Source organism: Arvicola amphibius, chromosome 7, assembly GCF_903992535.2.
Source record: "Arvicola amphibius chromosome 7, mArvAmp1.2, whole genome shotgun sequence".
In the NCBI taxonomy this organism is placed as follows: Eukaryota; Metazoa; Chordata; class Mammalia; order Rodentia; family Cricetidae; genus Arvicola; species Arvicola amphibius.
Window position 1 is genome coordinate 42,495,776 of NC_052053.1, and position 24,860 is coordinate 42,520,635.

General features: G+C 46.9%; 2 protein-coding genes across 4 annotated transcripts in view; one reads left to right on the forward strand and one right to left on the reverse strand.

The window, feature by feature from the left end:
• Positions 1-1,294: 1,294 nt before the first annotated feature.
• Mrpl41 (mitochondrial ribosomal protein L41) lies at positions 1,295-3,003 on the reverse strand. 2 transcript variants are annotated; one of them, XM_038337226.2, is made up of 2 exons: positions 2,278-3,003; positions 1,295-1,848 (listed from the first exon to the last, which is right to left on the reverse strand). In XM_038337226.2, the coding sequence occupies exon 2, from the start codon at positions 1,824-1,826 to the stop codon at positions 1,419-1,421; it is 408 nt and encodes a 135-aa protein (XP_038193154.1). In that variant the 5' UTR covers positions 1,827-1,848; positions 2,278-3,003; the 3' UTR covers positions 1,295-1,418. The 2 variants fall into 2 exon arrangements, with proteins under 2 accessions (XP_038193154.1, XP_038193153.1); XM_038337225.2 differs by lacking the exon at positions 2,278-3,003 and adding an exon at positions 2,027-2,192.
• Positions 3,004-3,172: 169 nt separating this feature from the next.
• Positions 3,173-24,860, forward strand: part of Pnpla7 (patatin like phospholipase domain containing 7) — a 71,724-nt gene continuing 50,036 nt past the window's right edge. The window contains exons 1-12 of one of the 2 annotated variants that reach the window (XM_038337432.1): positions 3,173-3,423; positions 6,050-6,124; positions 6,220-6,307; positions 6,716-6,795; positions 8,319-8,410; positions 8,558-8,698; positions 10,023-10,182; positions 12,997-13,077; positions 17,437-17,565; positions 19,081-19,161; positions 20,430-20,556; positions 22,216-22,356. In XM_038337432.1, coding sequence (XP_038193360.1) covers positions 3,394-3,423; positions 6,050-6,124; positions 6,220-6,307; positions 6,716-6,795; positions 8,319-8,410; positions 8,558-8,698; positions 10,023-10,182; positions 12,997-13,077; positions 17,437-17,565; positions 19,081-19,161; positions 20,430-20,556; positions 22,216-22,356 — 1,225 coding nt within the window. In that variant the 5' untranslated portion in view covers positions 3,173-3,393. Of the gene's footprint in view, positions 3,424-4,466; positions 4,587-6,049; positions 6,125-6,219; positions 6,308-6,715; positions 6,796-8,318; positions 8,411-8,557; positions 8,699-10,022; positions 10,183-12,996; positions 13,078-17,436; positions 17,566-19,080; positions 19,162-20,429; positions 20,557-22,215; positions 22,357-24,860 lie in introns of those variants that run through there. The other variant, XM_038337433.1, reaches the window with a different exon arrangement.

A 24,860-nucleotide genomic window follows, 5' to 3' on the forward strand; every position in this document is an offset into this window, starting at 1 on the left:
AAAAGGCATTGGAATGTGTCTAACCCTCAGTAGGATATACAAGTGTTTTGAAGAGAAAATGGTGTTTTGGTTTTTTTCTTTTAAATGATGGACATCAAATACAGAACTGCATATGCTCGAGGACTTATGGTTGTCCATCAGTGAACTGTACTCCTAGCCTCACTACCTTTTCCTTCCCCATGCCTGTGTAGTCCAGGCTGGTTGACTTCGAACTCTTGGAGGCCTACATACCTCAGCTTCCCAAATGCTGAGTTCATAGGTATGAGATACTATGCCCTTCAGGTCTTTTAATACAGGGCCTTAGCCAGGAGTGGTGGTGCATGTCTTTAATCCTTGTACTCAGGAAGCACGTGAAGGTGGAGCTCTGTGAGGTTGAGGCCAGCCTGGTGGTCTACATAGCGAGTTCCAGGACAGCCAAAGATGTGCAGAAAGACTCTTGTCTCAGAAAGAAAAGTCTTCCTTTGCAGCCCTGGCTGATCTGAAATTTGTAATCCCTTCCTAGTCTTAAATGCTAGGACTGCAAGTGTGCAACACTACGCCTTGTTTTTGCTTGTGTGTGTAACATACGTGTGAGTGTGGCAGACAGGCCAATCTCGGGTGCCATTCAAGATGACCTTGTCTTTTTTTGAGCCAAGGTCTCTTACTGGGATCTGAGGCTAACTGATTAGACTTGACTAGGCAGCAAGCCCTAGAGATCCTGCTGCTTTCCTGGTGCTGAGATTATAAGTAAGGGTTTAAGCTGGGTCTTCATGATTACATGGCAAGCACTATATGGGCATAACTACCTCTCAGTCCTTGTGTTATTTTCTGATGAAATAACATTTTTATTTTTTGATTATCATTAAAGTGATCAATTCTCTGGACAGTGGTGGTGCACATGTCTTTAATCCCAGCACTCAGGAGGCAGAGGCAGAGGCAGGCGAAGCTCTGTGAGTTCAAGGACAGCCTGCTCTACAGTTCCAGGACAGCCAGAGAGAGATACACAGGGAAACCCTGTCTCAAAAAACCAAAATTCTCAGTTACTGGCCCATTTATTTCAATAAAAGGTATTAAATGTAAGGGTCAGCTAAGGGACATATAACATCTGAGGAACTGACAAATCAGGTCCAGTGGTCATGAAAAAGCAGTTTGGCATTAATTGCTCTTGTTACTTCCATCTTTAGGTTTTCCTTGGGGATACTTATTACTCTCTGACTTGGAGCCAGAGAGGTACCCAGACCTATGAACTCTGTAGCTACTGCATGGATTCTGCCCTGCGGTTCACTTCAGTGACTTGATTCAAAACACACACTGCACGAGTTACCAAAGGCCTTTAATAGAAATGCACAAAGAAGCTGCCCCTCCTTTTCGAGACACTCAGAATCGAAGGCTTGTACTGTCTCCACTTCATAGGCAAACTTTTGGTCTCTGTCGGTTTTCTAGCGTGGGAAATTCTTAGGATACAACTGGAACAGCTTGCCTTCCTGTGTGGGCTCAAAGCCATATTTCTCCAAGTTGTTAGCATCAAAAGTCCCTTCTTTAAAGTCTTTTTCAATAGCAGGAGCCGCCGTTTCCAGGAAGAGCGCTTTGGCGGTCAGGGGTGTATCTACGCCTGCAGGAGCTCGGTAATTAACATAGGGCTTGAGCTTGAAGCCGGTCAAGTCCGGGACGACAAATTCTGGAACCATTTCCTTTATCTGCACAAACTTCCCATTTGAGGCATAGATGCCCGTTCTCTTAGCACCTCGGCTCTTGTTGAAGGTGCGTGGTCCCCGCTTGCTTGTCCACTTGCTCATCCTGTCCGCTCCCCGCACCAGGCCTTGAGTCACCGCGGTCAGGAAACCCATGCCGGGCTCTGCAGAAGACAGTCTGAAAGAACAAGGCAGTTGAGGGGACCAATCAGAGCCAGAGTGACTCGGCACCCTAGAACTCACGAGCAGAGAGTGCTGTGGGCCCTGCGGGTGCAGATGACCCAAGACCCCAAAAGCGGATACTACCCCTAATCCCGGACCCTGAAGAACTCCGCAGGGGAGGCGTTCAAACCGACCTGGGCAGATGGCTCTCGAGCTCGGCCCGCAGGCCCCTTGTCGCTTCCGACTTGAGACCGCTCAGACACCGATCCCCCCCGACCCGAGTCGTATAAAACTACCACTGCAAGGGCCACCCTTGCGTTTCCTGCCGTCGGCGGGGCCAGCCACTCCGCAGCAAGAGCCTCGCGGATTGGTCGCCAGCGCGCCCAATGCCCAGCCTCAGCCGCGCAGAACCGGATGTGGAGCGCGCGCCGCCGTGCAAGTTCACCTTGCGCCGCGAGGTGGCGATCTAGGGCTGGCCTGTGCAGAGATCGCTCTTGGCCCTCGTCAGCCCCGCGACCGGACGTTCACAACCGCGGCGCCGAAGGCCGGCTGCCGGACTGGCGCGGGCGTCATCGGTGCTGCCCTAGGTCTGGAGGTCGGGGCTTGTGGACCCTTCGAGTCACTACCGAGCCGTGGCTTCCGGGATTGACGCGCTGTTGGAGACTAGGCCAGTGAACGGCGGTCTGGCTCGTGGCCAAGTCTACTTGGGTCCTAGTGGCCCTCTAGTTAATCATCCTTGGTCCCAACACACCCACCGTGCCTGCGCTGCCTGTCCACACGCTTCCCGCTATGACTGGGCTCCTCCTCGCCCTTCACGCTTCTCCTTGATATCATGCCCTCCTCCCTTTCCCTCCCTCGCTGTCAAGGCTCTCCTCCCGTGATCACTCATAGGCAATAACCACCTTCCCGTCCCTTACCCTTCCTAATCGAGACCCCTTCTGGGCTGTGACCCCTGTTGGCCCAGATCTTTCTTGAGCTGTAAATCCTCTACGCCCCATCCCTCGTCTCTCCTCTTGGCGACATCAAGCCTCCCGGGTGAGGCTCACCCTCCAGTCGGTCACCCCCTCCTAGTCTCCCTCCTCTTAGCTTGTTGTTCCGCCGCGTTCCTGAACCACTCTCTTATCTGTACCGCCACTCTCAAGCTCTCCCACCTCCCCTCCCTGAACTGTCAGCCAACTTACACTTCTGCTCTCCTCTCCCACCCCAGCCGCTGTCCCCTGTCCCTCCCTGGGTGGCTGCTTGATCCCTGACTGTCGCTCCATTCCCTACCTCCCCCCCACACCCCCGCCACTCTCATTCCCACCCCGAGCCACAGTTATGGGTTCCCCTTAGACCACGTGAGGGCTGTTTACAGGAGACGGAAGCACACCGAGAGCCGACGCTTCTGGAAAACAACTTGTTTTGGAGCACAGAGTTCTCGAGTCCCTTCCAATAAGAGCGTTTGACTTGGAAAGGAGCTGGCAAGGCTGGAACCACAGCTGTCCTGCTGCAAAGGTTCAGGGAGAGCAGCTTGGTCTCAGCCTGTCTCCTTTTCGCCCTCCACATTGCCTTGCTTTCAGTCATGCAGAAAGACGAAGATGTCTGCCTTAAGGTAGGTAGACCTGGCATGGGTGAGAACACTTCCAGAGGACAGAAGGATCCTTTGCCTCAGGTTTCTACAGAAGCTCCTAAAAGTGGGAATGGTGACTTAATCTGTTTCCCTATCAGAGCTTTGACACTTGTTATTAGACAATAGTTTCTGACAGGCTGGACAATGGAACCTGGCTGTTAAGTCATTACTGAAGCCTTATTTTCTTCCCTTAAGGTAGCAGTTGTTACTTCCTGCTTTCTTATAGAACTTTGGTATCTGAAGTCTTTTTCTCAATTCAATACAAACCAAAGGCCTTTATTAGAAGTAGTATTTTGGTGGTTGTTTTGTTTTGTTTTGTTTTGAGACAGGGTTGATCTACACATCTCTAGTACTCTCTTTGTAGACCAGGCTGGCCTTGAACTCACAGAGATTGCCCTGCCTCTGCCTCCCAAGTGCTGGGACTAAAGGTGTGTGCCATCATACCCAACACCTCCATTTTTAAACCAGAAGAGTGGACCCATTAGAATAACCGTAAAAAGCTAGACTGGCTGAGGTGGTGCACTGTGGTAGACTGTGTATGCAGGTAGGTGGTTTTCCTTGGATAAGGCAAGCTCAGGGGAAAGTAGAAAGTGTGATTGGGGTGCTCTTGTACACCCCAGTCTTGAGAGCTGAGCTGGAGCAGAGGAGAAGGGAAGTTGAGTGCCTTAGTTTTGAAACTAAAAGCATACTGGCTGTACATTGCACAATAGACCACATGCAATATTGATCCCACAGATTGTATTGCTTGGTGGGATAACAGTGCTTGTGTAAATGCACCCTGTGGCAGTCACTCAATGATGCAGTTACCTAAGAACATACTTACTGGGACATGTTCTTCCCTCCCTTAACCAATACTCAGCTATTTGTCTCCTGAACAAAGATCACAAGGCTGTTTTCTAGGCGACCCACTTACTCTGTTCTGAGGCAGACCTGTGCCTTTGGGGTTCCTTCCTGAGTGGCCTTCAGCTCTCCTTGGTTTTTTTTTTTTTTTTTTTTTTTTTGGCAGGGATTGCTGAGTTTGAGACTTGTTCGTTGTTTGCTTTTAAAGCTAGGCTTTGGTCCTTGGCAGTTAGGTAGAAACTGCAAAGGATGAGTGGGTGGGCGCTGGCCCTATTCAGTTCCTGACTGCTGCTTGAGAGGACGGGGTAGGTGGGGTAGGTGAGGACTGGAGGACCGAGGGACAGCTGCAGGTCAGGTTTCTTCTGCCTTTAGCATTTGGGAGTGGTGTGGGAGGTCCTTTTGTCTATGTGGTGCTTTTATTGGTTAATGAATAAAGAACTGCTTTGAGCCTATGGCAGGGAAGAACAGAACTAGGCAGGGAAAGCTAGGCTGTATACTGGGAGAAAGAAGGGTGGAGTCAGAGAGAAGTCATGGAGCTACCAGAGACAGACACTGGGAACTTTACCCAGCAAGCCACAGCCAAGTGGCGGCGATATACAGATTAATAGAAATGGGTTAAATTAATGCAAGAGTTAGCCAATAAGAAGCTAGAGCTAATGGGCCAATCAGTGATTTAATCAGTACAGTTTCTTTATGATTATTTCGGGTCTAAGCTAGCCGGGTGGCCAGGAACCAACAAGCAGCCCTTCTCCAATAGATTGGAGCTCAACCCTCCCCACCATGAGCCAGCTTCCCCTGTTGGTCACCCATTCACCCTTATATCCTGAGCCCTTGCTCTCCTGCCTCCTTCCCTTCCTTGGACAACTGAAGTCCCGCAGTGGCTTCCTGTAGATAGCAGGGGGGTAGAGGCAGAACCTTCCTTCCATTTCTTCTTTGGCATGTGAACTGATTTTGGATATCTCTAAATCCAAATGGATCTTCCCTTGGGGTTTCTTTTTGTCCTCCGTCCTTTTTTTTTGTTTTGTTTTGTTTTTAAAACTTGGTCTCACTGGTTGTCTAGGCAGGGCTTGAACGTGGGTGTGCACGATCCTCTTACTCAGCCTTTCAGGTAGCTGGAATCAAAATGAATGTGGGTGTCAGTAACTTCACACACTCTTAGGAGTGTCTGAGCATTTATTCTGTGTGGGCTTTCATGGATCTTGGGATGTGCAGTCCTATTGGTATCCAGAGGGTCCCAAGAGATGGCTTTGACCTCCTGTAGGCCTGCTTCTTGAGGACTGGAGAGCTGGAGGTTGTGCATTATCATGCATGGCAGTTGCCAGTAGCATAGCTACTGTGCCTGCTCATCCCAGTGCCAAAGGAGACAGGTTGCTGCTTTTCTGTTTTTGCAGTTGTGCTCAGAGGGTCTTGGCACCCCTGACAAGATCATTTATCTAAAATTAATATATATATACATATATATGTGCATATATATGTATATATATAATATTTCTCTGTGTGTGTGTGTAGCTATGCAAATGTAATAGCATGAGTGTGGAGGACAATTTATGGTAATCTGTTCTATCCTGACACCATATGGGTCTCCTGGATTAAACTCAGGTCATCAGACTTGGCAATAAATGCCTTCTCCACCGAATTGTCTGGTAGGATCCATTTCTCAAAAATCTTCAGGGTTATTGACTTCCCCCCTAGCTCCTGACTTTACTCTTGTTCTCTGACCAAGTCCAGGCTGAGAAAAAACTGGGTACCCTGTCTGTTCTTTCCTCAGGCTGGCTATTGTTTGGGTAGTACCCTGAGCTCCTGGGGGCTGCATTTCATGGAGGAGTCTTCACAGTTCACCATGGTAATCACTGTGGGCTTCCCAGGGACTGGGCTGTGATTGGCCTGTGGCTGTGTTTGGCCCTACTGACCCTATTATCTATCTCCCATCCTGTGTAGCTGGTCGGGATTGGAATTGGAGCCCTCATAACACTGGCCTTTGTTAGTGTTGCCGTCTTTTTTGTGTACAGAAGGGTGAGCAGATTGCGTAAGTATCTTCGTTTGGACTCTGGCTGAGCAGTGGGGTGGGGTGGGCATTTGTGTCTTATGAGGTATTTGGAGCTCCTGGGAGCTTCCCTCAAAGCCTTGTTGAAATATGGTCACCTACTAATGATCAGGTTGAGGTTTCCAGTCTGTCCCTACCCTTTTCTGCTCTTTCCAAAGCTAGGATCCAGTAAGAACAGAAGTTCCTGACTCTGCTGAGATGAGTCCCCAATGTTACTGCTGACACCTGCTGTCTGAGCAGCAGCCGGGGATAGGGAAATCGGGAGCATGGTTTCTTGTCAGCGCCTTCAGAGCCTGTCTTGTGCTGGTTCCAATTGTGTTTACTGCCTACCCATTCAAGGCTGTATCCAGATCCCTGCCTTCTCACCATGCCCCTTCCCTCCTCTCACAGGACAAGCAGAGCCCACTCCTCAGTACAGGTTCCGGAAGAGAGACAAAGTAATGTTTTATGGCCGAAAGATTATGAGGAAGGTAACTTGTATGGAAGCCCTGGGTTGCACAATGTGGAGGTGGTGAGAGTCTCTTTCTCTCTCTCTCTCTTTAAATAATTTATTTATTATATTTATTTAATGTGCATTTGTGCTTTGCCTGTGTGTATGTCTGTGTGAAGGTGTTGGAGTTATAGGTAGTTATAAGCTGCCATGTAGAAGTTGAACCTGGGTCCTCTGAAAGATCAGCCAGTGATCTCAACCACTGAGCCATTTCTCCAGGTCCCCCATTTTTTGTTTTTCAAGACAGGGTTTCTCTGTGTAGCACTGACTGTGTTGGAACTCACTATAGACCAGGCTGGCCTCAGACTTAGAGATCTGCCTGCCTCTGCCCTGGGGTGCTGGGGTTAAAGGAGCGTGCGCTGCCACTGGGCAGGTGTCTCTTCTGGAATGTGGGCCTGCTGCTTCCCAGGCCCCGAGGCTCCTGATCTGTGCTGCCTCCTCTCCTCTGGTCCCATGGCTCCTGCCACTGTGTACAAGTTTAGAGCTGGGCGGTGGTGGCGCACGCCTTTAATTCCAGCACTCGGGAGGCAGAGGCAGGCAGATCTCTGAGTTCGAGGCCAGCCTGGTCTACAAGAGCTAGTTCCAGGACAGGCTCTAGAAACTACAGGGAAACCCTGTCTCGAAGAAAACAAAAAAAAAACAAAAAAACAAAAACAAGTTTCGGAGATGTTTTAAGTCTTAGTTATCTACGTCCCCAGCGGAAGCATTACATTTTTACCTGGAAAATCCCTCTCTTGGAGTTATGGTGCTGGTGGGTTTCTATCTGTCTGGCTTGAAACACCTGAACTGCTTTGGCAAGTGTCAAGGAGAAGGGTACTTTCTGAGGTGCAGGTTTGTGTTAACGAGAAATAGGCTAGGAAACTGCTTTCCAGGGACATCCCTGAGTGCAGTACGAACAGGCACAGGGGGCATGTGTTTGCTCCAAGGTCAGTGGTCACTGCCAGATTTGGAAGGCTGAGCCAAGGAAGGAACCTACCTAGCTCCTGGGGACCCGGGTGGAACAGTGCAGTTTCCTAATGGCCTTCTTTGTCCTAAGGTAAAAAGCCCTCTTTTCCATATGGGAGTTCTGAATCATAAATGTATGGTCCTCCTGCACTGAAGGTCAGGAACTGGTGGCCAGGAATAAGAAGGCTAGTCCAAATCTTTGCCTTTGGTGAACTGCCACAGCTGGTCCCTTCTGCTCTCTCCCACTTACCTCAGGAGTTTTACCAGAGGCATGGAGCCACAGAGCTCTGAAGACGTGGCTACTTGAGGGCAGTGAGGACCATACTGTGGGGTATATGGGACTGTGCTGTGCCCTTATGCAAATGATATCCCTTCCTCCTTGACTGCTATAGCCTTTTGAAGAAGCCAGGCAGGTGGGGGTTGGTGAGAGCAGCTCCCAGTAGCTGAGGTCAGTAAGGCAGCAGCTCATAGGCAGGTCCTGGGGACAGACCCTGAGGCTGAGAGCGTAGACCTTGCCAGTCCCCAGGTCAGCGCTCAGTCTTTCTCTTGGTTCCGCAGGTGACCACGCTCCCACATACCTTGGTTGGGAATACAGCTGCACCCCGGCAGCGGGTCAGGAAGAGAACCAAAGTGCTTTCTTTGGCCAAGAGGTACTGGGAATTCCTCGAAGATCCTAACCACAACTGTGGCTTCTCCCACGTCAGGACACACCAAAGAAGAGCACCTTGGGGCTTTGGAGTGCTCACAGTATTGGGTTTGGGCTCCTCAATTCTTTCCTAAGTGTCGCTACTTTGTAGGTTTCTACGCTTTAAGAAAGAATACCCTACTTTGCAGCCAAAAGAGCCCCCACCCTCCCTGCTAGAGGCTGATCTTACAGAGTTTGATGTGAAGAACTCTCATCTGCCGTCAGAAGTTTTGTACATGCTGAAAAATGTTCGGTAAGATAGTGACTGGGCAGCAGGAGGGTCCTGGCGAGACTGTGCTGCTGGAGGGGTCTCCTTCTGTCCTGGGCTGTCTTTGACTTAGCTTCCCTATGTCAGGGATGGTAGGCAAAGCCTATCTCCTTTCCACCTCGACACTGCTGGCTTCTGTGCTTCATGGTGGTAGTCATGGTCAGCAGGGTCAAGGTGCTCTAGGTGTGTGGAATCTGTGGTCAGCTCACCTTTTTAGCTGTTAGTTAGCAATTCAGCAAATTAAGAGCAAGTGTGAGAAGTGTGTGTATGGATCAAGAACGGCAGGCAGGGTTTTCCCATCTCTCCTCTCTGTCGCTCTCTCTCTCTCTTGCCTTTCTTGACAGCATCTTACTAAGTAACCTAAGCTGGCCTTCAGTTTACAATCCTATGCCTCAGTCTCCCGAATGCTGAGATCACAACTGTGTACTATTATGTCTGCTTCATTTTTTTTGTTTGTTTTTGTTTTTCAAGACAGGGTTTCTTTGTAGCTTTGGAGCCTGTTCTGGAACTCGCTCTGTAGACCAGACTGGCCTTGAGCTCACAGAGATCTGCCTGCCTCTGCCTCCCGAGTGCTGGGATGAAAGGCATGCGCCAACACCACCTGGCAGCTTCATTTTTTTTAAAAAAAAAGTTACATTATTTTCAATTTTTGAAATTTATTATTATCTGTGCATGTGTGTGTGTGATATAAGTGAGGACAGGCACACATGTGTCATAGCTCCTGTGTAGAATTTCAGAGGACAATCTTGTGGAGTTAGTTCTCTCTACTTTTATGTTGTATGATGGTTTGAATAAGAATGGCCCCTTGCCGGGCAGTGATGGCACAAACCTTTAATCCCAGCACTGGGGAGGCAGAGGCAGGCAGATCTCTGTGAGTTCGAGGCCAGCCTGGTCTACAAGAGCTAGTTCCAGGACAGGCTTCAAAGCTACAGAGAAACCCTGTCTCGAAAAACCAAAAAAAAAAAAAAAACCCAAACAAAAAAACTTATTGAGCCGGGCGGTGGTGGCGCACGCCTTTAATCCCAGCACTCGGGAGGCAGAGGCAGGTGGATCTCTGAGTTCAAGGCCACCCTGGTCTACAAGAGCTAGCTCCAGGACAGGCTCTAGAAACTACAGGGAAACCCTGTCTCGAAAAACCAAAAAAAAAAAAAAAAAAAGAAAACTTATTGACTATGATGCCCGATGAGCTAAACTGGCCTTATAGAGGTCTAGGCCAGTCCTGGTCCTGCTACTGGTGGGGACAGTGGCCTATATTTCTTACTCTGCCTTCTTTGAAAGCATGTTCTGTATTATATTCTGTTTGTTGCAGGGTCCTGGGCCACTTTGAGAAGCCATTGTTCCTGGAGCTTTGCAAGCATATGGTCTTTGTGCAGCTGCAGGAGGGGGAGCATGTATTCCAGCCTGGGGAGCCTGACACCAGTATCTATGTGGTTCAGGATGGACGGCTGGAGGTCTGCATCCAAGATGCTGTGAGTCGGGCCAGGTGGGAAAGGGGATGCTTGGAAAACTCTCCATCAAAAAGTTAGTGTAGAACTTTAAAACCTTAGCTCTTTGGTAAAAATGAAGTGTTCAAACACAGCTGCTTGCTTTATTTATTTATTTATTTGTTTGTTTGTTTGTTTTCTGCGACAGGGTTTCTCTATATAAAAGTATTGACTGCCCTAGAACTCACTCTGTAGACCAGGCTGACCTCAAGCTCACAGAGATTTGGCTGCCTCTGCCTCCCAAGAGCAGAGATTAAATGCATGTACCACCATGCCTGGTTACTTTGTTTTTTGAGACATAGTTTCTTCCTAGTCTGAACTCAACAAGTAGGCTAGGCTGACTTGCTAGTGAGCCCCAGAGACCTGCCTGTCTCTTCTCAACATTGGGATTACAGATACACACCACCAGACCCGACATTTAATATTTTTATTTAGTGTGTGTGTGTGTGTGATGTGTGTGCGAATGCATGCATGTGTGAGTATGCCATGGTGTGCACATGTAAAGGTCAGAGAATAACTTTTGGAGATTTGTTTTCTTCTTTTACTCTGGTGTTCCAGGGAGCAAACTCAAGTTCTCAATCTTGCAGGGCAGTACTTTTAACTGCTGAGCCATCCTGCTGGGCCATAGTTGACATTTTTGGGGAAGTTGGGTGGCGACAGAATCTCACTCTGTGTGACAATACAATGTTATGAAAATACATGTTACATTTTAAGAGACTGGAACTTTTCCTGGACCTTGCAGTCAGAGTTAATGGTAGACCCTGAGGTCACGTAAGACCACACTGACACTCTGCCGTACACTCAGCCTGTTTGTTTGGCCTGTCTGTAAGAGGACAATGTGGCAGCCAACCTTCCTTGCCTTGGATTCCCATGTGTAAACTTTTACAAGCTAAGCTAATGTATAGCTGTAATCTTAAATTATGTACTTTTCCTACCCCTGACTCACAAATAATGTTTGTATGTATATATGTTTTGGTAGTTAATGCCAGAAACAGCAAATAAAGGTTGAAAGCAACCTTATGAAATGAATATCTGCCATGGTGTTGGAGACTACATGTGAATATTGCTTGATAGCATTTATTTACTTATCTGGGCCAGTTGGAGTCAGTGACTTAAACCCTTGTTAAACTCTGCTAAAGATTTCTGTGACATATCCCTCCTCCTCCATGTGATGCTTTCTGTACTGTTCAGTAAAAGAAAGAGAAAAGCCCTTTGTTAGGGACAAAGAGACAGGAATAGACAAATTCAGAAGACAATATTCATGTAGACACAGATTCAGACTCAAACAACTGTAGACGAATTTTTCTTTGGGCCACCAACTCACCAACAAACAAGCAAACAAACAAACAAAAACCCCAAAACAAACAAAAAAAACCTAAAAAAAGCAAAAAACAACAATAACAAGAAATCCAGATTATAGAGGCTTATTATTGATTATGAAAGCTCGGCTTTTCCACTAGCTCTTAGAACTTAAATTAACCCATTTCTATTCATCTGTGTGTTGCCACAAGACTCACGGCTTTTACCTCTCCTCCTGCATGTCTTGCATACTCTCTGTGTCTGGCTGATAACTAGGCCTTTCTTCCTCCCAGAGCTCTTTCTGTCGAGAAGTCCCTGCTATACCTTCTGACTAGCTATTGGCAATTTAGCTTTCCATTAAGCCAATCACAGTGACACATCTTCATACAGTGTAAAGGACTATTCCACAACATACAACAGACAGGGATGATAGAAGACACAGGGAGAGAGAAGTAGAGAACTCAGATCTCACTCTGTGTTAAATTACAGGAAGGGGAAGTGCTTTTTAATTTCTTCTCCTTAATACTGCTGAAACTTTTTGGATGCTCTGAAGCTATCATGAATGTGTTCAAGCCAACATGTAGCCCTGGCTAGCCTGGGACTCACTCTACAGACCGGCTGGCCTGAAGTTCCCAGAGGTCTACTTTCTGAGTTCTGGTATTAAAGTTATGTATGAACCACAACCTCTGATCCAATTAGATAGTTTTAAAATGCATTTTGAGGATCTAACTCAGATCTCTGTGCTTTTAAGGCAAGCACTTTACTGATTGAGATGTGTTCCCCCCCCACACCTTTTGTTTCGTTTTGTTTTGTTTTCCAAGACAGGGTTTCTCTGTGTATCCCTGGAACTCACTCTGTAGACCTCAAACTCAGAGATCTGCCTGCCTCTGCCTCCCAAGTACTGGGATTAAAGGCATGCACCATCACACCCAGATATCATTGTTTCTTTTTTTAAAACTATTTTATTTATTTATTATGTATACAATATTCCCTCTGTGTGTATGTCTGCAGGCCAGAAAAGGGTACCAGAACTCATTACAGATGGTTGTGAACCACCATATGGTTGCTGGGAACTGAACTCAGGACCTTTGGAAGAGCAGGCAATGCTCTTAACCTCTGAGCCATCTCTCCAGCCCCCTATTATTGTTTCTTAACAATTTTCAAGCTTGTGGTATCTCTTCTTCTTTTCTTTAAAAGATTTATTTTCATTTGTGTATGAGTGTGTATGTGTTACACATGTGTGTGGGTAGAGGTCAGAAGAGGGCATCAGATGCCCTGATTGTGAACCCCTGATGTGGGTGCTGGTAGCCAAACTTGGATCTGTTAGAAGACCAGCAAGTGCTATTTACTGTTGAGCCGTTTTCCCAGCCCTGCTCATGGTATCTCATACTTTTGTCTTTTCTCTGAGCTAGCAACTCAGAGATGAACTCTCATGTGCCAACTGTCCTGGTTGCTGACTGGCCTCTTTGCCCTGTACTGTGGTTCTGTATCTAAGCGCAGGATGGCACCGAGGTGGTGGTCAAAGAGGTTCTACCAGGGGACAGTGTCCACAGCCTCCTCAGCATTCTGGACGTGATCACTGTAAGTACCACCCTACCCCCCGCCTGCCATAGGAGCCCAAGCATCTCTGGTCTGCCCTCAAGGCCTATTCTTCCTGTCTTGCTAGACAATGAGCTGCTTATTGTTAACGGCTATGTCTCTGCAATAACACAGTGAGAGGGTTTGTCTAGGATGAGAACAGCTCTCATTCTGTAGTTAAGGAGGTGTCCGTCTGTGGGAACAACTTTTTTTTTTTTTTTTTTGGTTTTTCGAGACAGGGTTTCTCTGTAGCTTTGGAGCCTGTCCTGGAACTAGCTCTTGTAGACCAGGCTGGTCTCGAACTCACAGAGATCTGCCTGCCTCTGCCTCCCGAGTGCTGGGATTAAAGGCGTGCGCCACCGCCGCCCGGCTTGTGGGAACAACTTTGACATTGTATTTTAGTAGAATGTATTTAGTAAGGCTTCAGTGGGCCTTTCTATTTCTTCTTCGTCTGTCCGTCTTTCTGTCTGGTTCAGGATCTTGCTGTGTTAGCCCAGACTTGCCTCACAGTCTTCATCCCCTGTCGTGGCCCCCAGAACACTGGGTTACAAGTGTGTGCTGCTGTGCCAGACATTTTCCACTCTTCATTCTCTTTTTTTTAATGGTTTTTCAAGACAGGGTTTCTCTGTGTTACAGCCCTGACTATCCTGGAACTCCCTCTGTAGATCAGGCTGGCCTCGAACTCACAGAGATCCGTCTAGCTCTTCCTCCCAAGTGCTGTGGTTAAAGGCGTGCACCACCCCCACCTGGCTTTCCTCTTTTTATTCTTTATTGTATTTGTTCACACACAGAAGTGAACAGAATCAGCCGGGCGGTGGTGGCGCACGCCTTTAATCCCAGCACTCGGGAGGCAGAGGCAGGCGGATCTCTGAGTTCGAGGCCAGCCTGGTCTACAAGAGCTAGTTCCAGGACAGGCTCTAGAAACTACAGGGAAACCCTGTCTCGAAAAAAAAAAAAAAAAAAAGAAGTGAACAGAATCATCACACCAGCCCGTATGTCTTTCACCAAATGGGACTAAGAGTGTGTACCTCCATGCCTGGCTAATTACTTTTCTTGTTGCTATGGCAAGAAGAGCTGACAAAAGCAGTTTGGGCAAGTTTTAGGTTTGTTTCTGTTCACAGTTTAAAAGTGCAGTCCGTCATGGTGGAGAAAGCGTGGCAGCAGGAGAGGGGTGTCCACAGTTGAGACGCAGAAAGATGAGTGCCAGTATACTGCTCGCTTTCTCCTTACTAAGATCTCCAGTCTGAGATCTTAGTCCTTGGCATAGTGCTGCCCACATCCAAGGTGGGCCTTCCCTCTAAGCTAAACCTTTCTAGAAGCATTCTTATAGATATACCCTGGAATGTGTTTCTATGGTGATTCCAAATCTAGTCAAGTTAACAATGATGACTAATTATCACCGCCCCATTCTTCCGGACTGTTACTGTGTCTCCAGAGCAGCTAATAGAACCTTGTTTGGGTAGATTCAGCACCCGGAGTCCAGGCTTTTGTATAGGATCACATGAGAGTCTTCCTTGGTGGGACCCACTGATGCAGCCCTTAGCTGTGTGCTTGTTACTGAAGCATCAAATTCCTTGCATACACTGTGATGTCTTATGTGTCTACACTGCTGCCTATCAGTGAATACTTTGTTTTATTTGGTGGCCAAGAGGCAGAGATGGGACCCCTGTGTATTGCTGTGCCACATTTGACCTGAGTTGGGAAGGCTGCTTGCCTGAGGAAAAGAGATGCCCACCTTTGAGCAAGGCAGAATTGCCTGTGATGCTCAGCTTTGAGGAGGCTGCTGACATGGGTGTGCGGGAGAGCAGAGGCTAGCCAGCCTTTCCCCCCAAGCTCAGTGGTATATATTTTAGCTTTATAGGCTATATTGTCTATTAACAGTGTGTAGATTAATGAGTGACAGTGTGCCCAAAATACTGTTTCCAAAACAGGTGATGAGAAGGTTTGACCATGGGCTGCTTGTACCAGCCCTGTGGCTGAGATAGGACCAGTGGCTACATGTCAGGGGTTTATGCTGGGTATTGACTCAGGATAGCACGAGACATTCTGGTTGCTGGAAAAGTCCTTGACTCAACTGGTAAATACAAGGATTAATTATGAAAAGAAAAATGCCATTTAAAACCAGGGCCCAAGCCGGGCGGTGGTGGCGCACGCCTTTAATCCCAGCACTCGGGAGGCAGAGGCAGGCGGATCTCTGAGTTCGAGGCCAGCCTGGTCTACAAGAGCTAGTTCCAGGACAGGCTCTAGAAACTACAGGGAAACCCTGTCTCGAAAAAAAAAAAAAAAAAAAAAAAAAAGAATGATTAAAACCAGGGCCCAGTAGGTATGGTGGCACATTTCTTTAATCTCAGCAGTCAGGAGGTAGAGACAGGAGCAGAGGCCACAAGCTTGAAGACCTGCTAGCTTGGAGTAAGCTTCACAGAAGCAGAAATAAGACAGATCCTGACTTAACAAGGTGTAAGGAGAGAGTCGATACCCAAATGCTGTTCTCTGGCCTCCACATGCACACTGCACTGTATGCTCTTGTGCTCACACGTGTGCTTGTGAATGCACACGCACATACTAAAAAAGACAAACTCATGTATATGGTCCAGGCTGTCAACTGGGGAGTCTATGCAGGAGACAGGACAGAATAAACTGGATACTCCTGGTTCTTTGTTTGTTTGTTTGTTTGTTTATTCATTCATTTATTTATTAATTATGTATACAATATTCTGTCTGTATGCCTGCAGACCAGAAGAGGGCACCAGACCCCATTACAGATGGTTGTGAGCCACCATGTGGTTGCTGGGAATTGAACTCAGGACCTTTGGAAGAGGAGGCAATGCTCTTAACCTCTGAGCCGTCTCTCCAGCCCCTGTTCTTTGTGTTTTTGAGACAGTATTGTTCAGTATTGTTCTGAATCTGTCTGCCTCTACTTCCCAAGCACAGATTATCATGTCTACCATTCCTAGCGGGCCTCTGTCTTAATCATAGGGATTATGACCATTTATATCCTTTTAGAGAGCAGAGATAAACATTGTGTATTTAATGAAAGCAAAAAAATCCACTGATTCTGTCCTTGAACCTCTTTAAACTCAGAATAAGCCATAAGCAACATAGCAGAGGCAATGAGAATTAGATTAATATTCAGACTTCATTTAAAATTCCAGATTAACTCTAGAGTGACATTTGATAGCAGAGCCTTTGGAACATCAGAGTCTTTGGAAATGAAGGAATTAAAGCTACTGCTCATAGGTGTGTACTGTGGTGTGAACCTAACCAGTTTAATATCCTACAATATAGCAACTAAAAGACCAACCTGCTAGAGAAAACCCACAAGGTGTAATCACAACAGTAAAAGAGAGATTATAGTGTTGTGTGATATTTTCATGGGGATACATGGTCAGACATGTAGTTAGCTCAGATAGGGTACCAGTCACAGACCAAAGTAAATATTTAAAAATTATTAATATTAAAAAAAAGCCCAAGTGTAGCTTGCTGAACCAGTGTATTTATTTGACTTAAGCATAGGAGCATGGATGACCCCTCTCCCCAAACAGCTGTATGTTAGTGACTGTTCTTACTGCCACGACAAGAAGCAATTTAAGGGAGGAAGAGTTTACTTGATTTCAGTTCGAGTTCCATCATGGCAGGGAAGACCTGCTGATGGGAGCGGGAGATAGGGTTCACAAACCTGATGAGCCTGTGACTCTGACAGTGGCAGGAGATCACACTCACAGCTGATGGGAATGCAGAAGGGCACAGCCACTGTGGAAGACAATCTGGTGTGATTTTTGTTGTTGTTTACTTACCTGGTAGACGTTTTTCTTTGTTTTGATTGATTTTTACGGAGTTAAGGATGCAGATACCGTGTCACCAAGGAACCCGCCTCCCATATATTCAGCAAGAAATATGCTCACAGAACCCTATGTGTGTGTATTATCACATCTTTATAGTTACTGTGTCTTAGAAGCAGCTCAGCCCCTCGCCGGGGATACAGGAATATGCATAGCAGGCCTAGTGAGTGTTTGACGACTGTTGTGTAACTGTTTGATGACGGTGATTTCTGCTCACAGTGACCTTTACAGAAAACACACGAGTTGAGTTGTGCCTTTTTGGCAAGGGGCTTTTGACAGGGTGGGATGTTGAAGAACCTGGCCTGAGAGTCTCAGGAAAGAGCATGTAACAGCATTATCCACAACTCCCGTCAGCGACAAATTGTGGTTTACGTCAAAATTACCAGTGTCCACAGTATGTCTGGGAAGAGTACAGCTGTGTAAGTAGGAGCCAGGCAGGACCTCCAGAAACCTCTGCGGGCTGTGGAATTCCCTAGGAGCTGTCTGGGTCTGCTGTGTGGGACTAACCAAGTCGTTGTTGCAGGGCCACACTGCACCCTACAAAACCGTTTCTGCCCGCGCAGCTGTTTCGTCCACCATCCTCTGGCTTCCTGCAGCAGCTTTCCAGGGAGTTTTTGAGAAATACCCAGAAACTCTGGTGAGGGTAGTGCAGGTGAGTTTCTTTCTAGCTGCCTTTCCTATCTGCCATGGGCCTTTTCAGGCCCCAGAGCTGGGCACTGGCATGGATCCCGTTAGAGCTGTTTCTGGTTGTGTCAGTTCTGAATTTGGCATTGTGGGTGAATTCAGAGAATGTTGACCTGGCTTTGCTGGCAGGATTACTGCTGGGGATATGAATTCTAGGGAGTGCTTTGTAATCCAGGTCTATGTTGGTAGTGTGCCTTAGCCCAGCACTCAGGAGGCAGAGGCAGGAGGTTATCTGTAAATGCAGGTCAGCCTGTTCTATGTGGCAAGTTCTAGGCCAGCCATAGCTACATAGTAAGACCGTGTCTCAGAAAAATGGTGGGAAGGACATGATCAAAATATATTGTATGAGAAAAAATTTTTCAATAGAAAAAGTCTTTATTATATTTTTCAAGACAGGGTTTTTCTATGTCGCTCTGGCTGTCCTGAAACTTGCTCTGTAGACCAGGCTGGCCTCAAGCTCAGAGATCTGCCTGCCTCTGCCTCCTGAGTGCTGGGATTAAAGGCATATACCACTATTGCCCGGCTAAAAAGACAGTTTTTTAAAAAATAGTCATAAATTGGACACATGTCCAATTGGTAGCACATGGGTGTAATCCCAACCCTTGGAAAAAAGGAGGCAGAAGGATTGACCTGAGTTCAAGGCCAGCTGGGCTACATAGCACGTACTAGGGTTGCCAGAGCAGGACTCTGCCTCAGAAAAACACAAAATGGGCTGCCAAGATGCTCAGCAAGTAAGGGACCCTGCTGCTAAGCGTGACTACTTGAGTCTGATCCCCAGGACTGGTGTGGTGGACGGAAAGAAGTGACTCCTGTGAGTCACTTGTGTCCTGTGGCATGTTCATACCCACACTCATCACAAAATAGAGAAGGCAGTGTGTGTGGGTGAGGGTGGGGGCTGAGGAGGTAGTTTAATCAGTAAAGTGCTTACCTTCACCTTCTTAGCGTGAGGACCTGAATTTGATCCCCAAAACTCAATGTGAAAAAGCTGAGAGCATGTGACCTGGGGAGGCAAGTGAACCCCTAAGGCTTGTCTGGCCAGCCCAGCCTGGTCAGTGAGCCCCAGGTCCCCATGAGACCCTGTCTCAGAAGCAAACCTTGCTGACGCCTGAGGAGCAACACCTCTGCTCTCCATGTGCACGCTCACACGTCTCTTGTTCTTGTTACACACACATGCGTGCACACACACACAGATTGATATTATTAACTCCATAGAAGTTTTCAGACCTCCCATTTCCCAAAAGAAAATTTTAAAATTTCTTACAAAATATTTTAGAATAATTTCAGATTTACAGACGATTTGAAAACACTGCCTGACTCCTCTCTGTCCCACATTGTCCCTCATGTTAGCACCTTGCTGCACAGTGGTGACTTGTTGGGCCCTGGAAAATGTGAGCTGTGGCCTGTGTCCTGTGCTGTGGGTCAGCAGGAGTTGCTGTGGATGGCTGGGGCCCAGCCTCACTTGTCCCACCTCTGTCTCTTGCAGATCATCATGGTCCGGCTGCAGCGGGTGACTTTCCTGGCTCTGCACAACTACCTGGGGCTGACTACAGAGCTCTTCAACCCTGTGAGTGCAGGCCTCCTACATTGCCTCCTGTCAGGATGCTGTAGCTCTCGCCAGAACAACCCTGCCTGTGCCAACCAAGGCAGCTGTCTGGCAAACAGTCCTGGTTGTGGGTCTGCACTCTGAGCAGTGGTGGTGGGCTGAGTGACTATGACAGACAGGCAGGATTTGGGGCGTATAGGCTTGTCAAGCTTTTGAGGTGTTAGCCTGCTTTGTTGCTTGCCAGTAGTCCTGTTGTACCCCTAAGACCAGAATCTGGTGCCCAGGTCCTGAGACTGTGGGCTGGGCCTTCACTCCTTTCCACCTGTTCCTCTTCCTAGTTCTTGGCTCTTTGTCCTGCCCTTGACATAACACTGACCTGAGCTAACACTAAACTGTGACTTGGAAGGTGTGGAGTATTGCCAAGGGTGCCAAGGCCTTGAATCTTCACTTTTGTACCTGCTGCTAAAAACCTGGCTAGTCATAGCCTGTGAAATGGGACAGAACTGGGTCTCACCTTAGAAGGGCTCAATAGCAACTATTCTATTTGTACCTGAAGCAAGGGCAAAGGAAGTCACTGTGAAATATACAAGTGACACCCCAGCAGAAGTCCTGGCAGTTGGTAAGAAGTGCTTGGTACCCATGAGTTATCTTTTTTCTTCTTCTTCTTCTTCTTCTTCCTCTTCTTCTTCTTCTTCTTCTTCTTCTTCTTCTTCTTCTTCTTCTTCTTCTTCTTCTTCTTCTTCTTCTTCTTCTTCTTTTTTTTGGTTTTTTAAGACAGGGTTTCTCTGTAGCTTTGGAGCCTGTCCTAGAAACTAGCTCTTGTAGACCAGGCTGGCCTCAAACTCACAGAGATCTGCCTGCCTCTGCCTTCTGAGTCCTGGAATTAAAGGCGTGAGCCACCACCACCCGGCGAGTTATCATTTCTTTGGTGATGTTTTAGAGTTTGTCATATTTAGGGAATATTCTTTTATGGTACAAGATTTTTCCTATGAATGAAGAGTTGAATATTCTATCATGTTACATAATTTTTTTCTATTAGTGAAGAGTTGGCTACATGGGCTATTATTTTGGCTGTATGAAGAGTTTGTATGTATGTATGTTCTGTATGTATACAGACCCTAAGAGAAGAACATGCTGGGCCTCAGCAAGCTCATCCTCTCTGAGCTGCCTGGATCCTGTAGTGTCTGCTGTTGTCATCACAGCTGATAAATGTTGTACTCTCTAATAGCATGTTTATAGGGAATCCAGGGGATTCCTGGAGCATATCTAATGTTCTTCTCATCCCGTAGGAGAGCCAAGCCATCCCGCTCTTGTCAGTAGCCAGTGTGGCAACTGGACAGGCCAAGAGACAGATGTCATATGGCTCAGAGGAGCAGTTTGAAAGGTTCCCAAGATCCCTGGAACCCTGCAACTCAGGTACTACCCTGGCTCAGGTCCTTCTCACTCCACTTTCCAGGCTTCTTCATGTGCCTCCCGGTCTGCTCACTTTAATCTCAGGTTCTTCACATGCCTCCTAGTCTCCTCACTTGCCCCATGTCTCTTCACCTGCCCCTAGGTCTTATTCCATGTCTCCGTGTTTCCTGATCTGCCCCTCAGGTTTCCTCACAGGCCCCAGGTCTGTTTATGTAGTCCCAGGTCTCCTCACCTGCCCTCTCTTTGTAGATGCCCAGATTTCATGGTCTAGGATTACCTCACTGTCCTCGGGTCTTATTAACTTCACTCAGGTGACCTCCCGTGCTCTGCTGCATGTGTCCAAGAATCATACCTTCTGTCTCTTGGTACCCTGGTGAGAGATTTGTTCAATGGGAATGCTGTTCTGGGGAGCCAGTTCTCAGTTTTGTCTTCAGACCTGTGCCTGAGAACTGCTTTCAGTCTCAAGAACAAATTAGGTTGGGGAATACGCTGCCCAGGAATGCTTGAGCAACATCTATTGCCTACGTTGCATTATTCCCACAATGCTGCATTGAAAGTAGATAGACCTTCAGTGTCTTAATAGTTTATCATATCTGTGAAGGATTCCAAGGGACTAAAAAGAGAGCAAGACACTAAGTGAAATGGCCTTTGGTGTCAGGTAGACTGAAGCTGCCCATATGCTTCTACCTGGGATGAGGCTTTGGACCTTAGTGACCTTGAAACATCCTGGTTTTGATCTGGTTTTCCCCAGAAATGTACTTTAAAATAGGTGCCATTTAAATCTTTCTCCTGAGTAGTGCTTTTCTCTCTGAACCTTTGTTAGCTTGAGTGATGAACCTTGAGGCCTGTCCTCTTGAAGGTGTTTGGTTCAGGGCAGCTGTCCAGTGTTGCATCTTCACAGAGATTGAGGTTGGGTTGAGGAGTTTGTTTTTGTTTTTGGTTTTTTTTTTTTTTTTGTGTGTGTGTGTGTGTGTGTTTGTTTTTGCTTTTGCCTTTTTTGAGACAGGGTTTCTCTGTGTAATAGGATTGGCTGTCCTGGAACTCTCTCTGTAGACCAGGGTAGCCTCGAAATCACTGAGATCCACTTGCCTTTTCTCCTAAGTGCTGGGATTAAAGGAGTGCGCCACCACCACCCCCCAGCAGGACTGAGTTTTATGAACCTCTTTGGAATCAGAGTCTGCAGTAGCAGATAGTGTCCTGTGTGGTGGGCAAGGTCAGGGTCCTTTGAAGCTGAGGCAGAACATTCAAGCCCTGTTGTGCCCTGTTGTGTGCTAATGGTCATCTCAGAAGAAGAAGGCCATGGAAAAGGGGCGCTGGCAGATTCTCTGGTTTAGGGTTTACCTTCAAAGTACTTGGTGGCAGCAGGGGTAGTCAGTTCAGGAGGCCCATGGGGAAGGATGGCCAGGAGAGATGCAGGGTTGGAGGGAAGAGAGCAGGACCAACCTGAGGCTCACAATCTTACATCACTCTCCTGGCAAGTGCTACCAGTGAGATTTTCTGAAGGCCCTGTTTGGGTAAATGATCTGCAAGTTCACAGGGTACTTGGAAGGCTTTGGTCAAGTGCTGTTTTGGGGGACTCTGTTCTTTGAGCCATCTGTGGTAGTAACTAAAGCAGACACCAGACCTTATGGAACTGGAGTAGCTCTTTCCTGTCTTCACCAGATCATGACAGTGGCCGCCTGGCAGTCTCTGTGCCTCTGCTGAAGAGGAGCTGCTCCGTACCTCTGCCTTCCATCCATGGGGAGATCTCAGATGAGCTCAGGCAGTCCCAAGGAAGAGGCTTTAATCTTTCATCCTCCCAAGGTAAAAGTCCCCTCTTGTTACAGCTCATTCTAATGACAGGTTCTGTATGTCTGGAAGATGAGTCAAGCTCTCCCCTCCCCCCAGTATTATCTTGTCCTGACCTAGAAACCCTGAACTTGGTATCATGTATGGTTGGACAAGAGCTTGTGGCCCGAGGCACTCTCTTCCTGGGGCTGAATCCTTTTGGTGATATCTTGCTGTGTGTATGGTGAATTCTGCCCACTGTCTTCTACCAGACCTGTGTATGATGCCTCTTCTGCTGAGCCCTGGACCCACCTACACCATCTGCCATTCTGGGGGCCCCATCTTTAGTGACAGGCTTACCTCTGCTGGGGATCCCATCATAAATTGACATACTCTGTGTCCTCTCAGCCTCTTCTTGTTTGCTGCCTAATGCCCAGAGGTGCCTGACTTCACTGCTTCCCTTCCTCTCTGTTTCCCTTTATTTATTTATCTATTTATTTTTCAAGACAAGGTTTCTCTGTGTAGCTTTTGTGCCTGCTGGCCTCGAACTCACAGAGATCCGCCTGCCTCTGTGCCACCACCACCTGGCAAGAAAGATTTTTTTTAAATGATAATTATTTATTTTTAACACTTGTATGTCAGAACAGAGCATCCGATCCTTTTGTAGATCGTTGTGAGCCACCACCAGATGATTGCTGGGAATTGAACTCAGGACCTCTGGAAGAGCAGTCAGTGCTCTTAACCACTGAGCCATCTCTCCAGCTCCCTGCCTCTCTTTCTTTTGTGTAGCTTGTTGGCTTTCTGTTTCATTTAAAAGCTGTCAGACTTCATCTTTTCATACCTGGTTGATGGCCACTGTGTTCTACGTGGCTTCTGGAGCTTTCCCCTTGTTTATGTGCTCTAGTGGAGGTCTCACCTCTTTTTTCTTTTAAACTTTTTTTTTTTTGAGATGAAGTCTTACTATATACTTACATGCTGGCATCAAACTCACAATCTTCTTGCCTCAGTCTCTTTAATCTTATTTTTTCAAAGATTTATTATATATAGAGTGCTCTGCCTGCAGTCCAGAAGAAGGTGCCAGATTCATTCATTCATTCATTATTCATTATTCAACCAACATCATGTGGTTACTGGGAATTGAACTTAGGACCTCTGGAAGAGCAGCCAGTGCTCTTGACCTCTGAGTCATTTCTCCAGTCCCAGCTTCTTTAATCTTTTTTGTTTGTTTGTTTGTTTGTTTTTTGTTTTTCAAGACAGGGTTTCTTTGTGTAACAGGTCTGACTGTTCTGAAACTCACTCTGTAGACCAGGCTGACCTCAAACTCACTGAGAGCTGCCTGCCTCTACTTCCCAAGTGCTGGGATTAAAGATGTGTGCCACCATTGCCTGGCTGCTTCTTTAATCTTAACTGTTAACAAATACTTTCTCCTGTCTCCTCCTGTCAGAAAATTCACTTCAGGGGCCTTCTCATTTTCAGAACACTGTGCTTCCATTGAAAACAAGGAATTGACTATGCTCAGTGGCTCATGCTCATAACCCCAGAACTGGGGAGACAGAAGCAGGAGATCTTTGTGAATTCAAGCCTGAGTGGTCTACATGATGAATCCAAAGTCAGGGCTATATAGTGAGAATTCTGTCTTGAAAGAAAGAAAGACCGGCAGAAAGGAAGTTAGGAGGAAGTAAAGAATCCAAGGAAGGAAGGCAGGGTGAATATTGGGTACTTTTGTAGTTAGCTCCTCCCCTCACCCCCGCCATGAGACAAAGTTTCTCTGTATAACAGTTCTGGCTGCTCTGGAACTTGCTTTGGAGATCAGACTGGCCTTAAACTCATAGTGATCCACCTGCTTCTGCCATCTGAATGCTGGGATTAAACATGTGAGCCCCCACCGCCCAGCTGTAGTTAGCTTTTTATGTTTTATTCTTTACTTATTCTTAGATCGTACATATATTCTAGATTATTTGGTTAGTTCCATCTGTTTTTCATTTTTTTTTAAAATATTTATTTATTTATTTATTATGTATACGATATTCTGTCCCCATGTGTGCCTGCAGGCCAGAAGAGGGCACCAGACCCCATTACAGATGGTTGTGAGCCACCATGTGGTTGCTGGGAATTGAACTCAGGACCTTTGGAAGAGCAGGCAATGCTCTTAACCACTGAGCCATCTCTCCAGCCCCTGTTTTTCATTTTTATAGTGTAAACCAGTGAAACTTAGCATGTTGTATTCTGTATGATAGTCTGCCTAATATTATTCATGAAACAATCTCTGACTTTTATTTATTTATTTGTTTGTTTTTATTTTATGTGCCTTGGTGTTTCACCTGCATGTATGTCTGTGTAAGTGTGTTGGGTCCCCTGGAATTAGAGTTATGGACAGTTGTGAGCTGCCATGTGAGTGCTGGGAACTAAACCCAGGTGCTTGGGAAGAACAGTCAGTGCTCCTAACTGCTCAGCCATCTCTCCAGCTCCCATTCTCTGGCTTTTTAAAAATGCTGTCTTCATTAGGTATTATATTTCTTAGTCTATGTGAGTTTTTCATC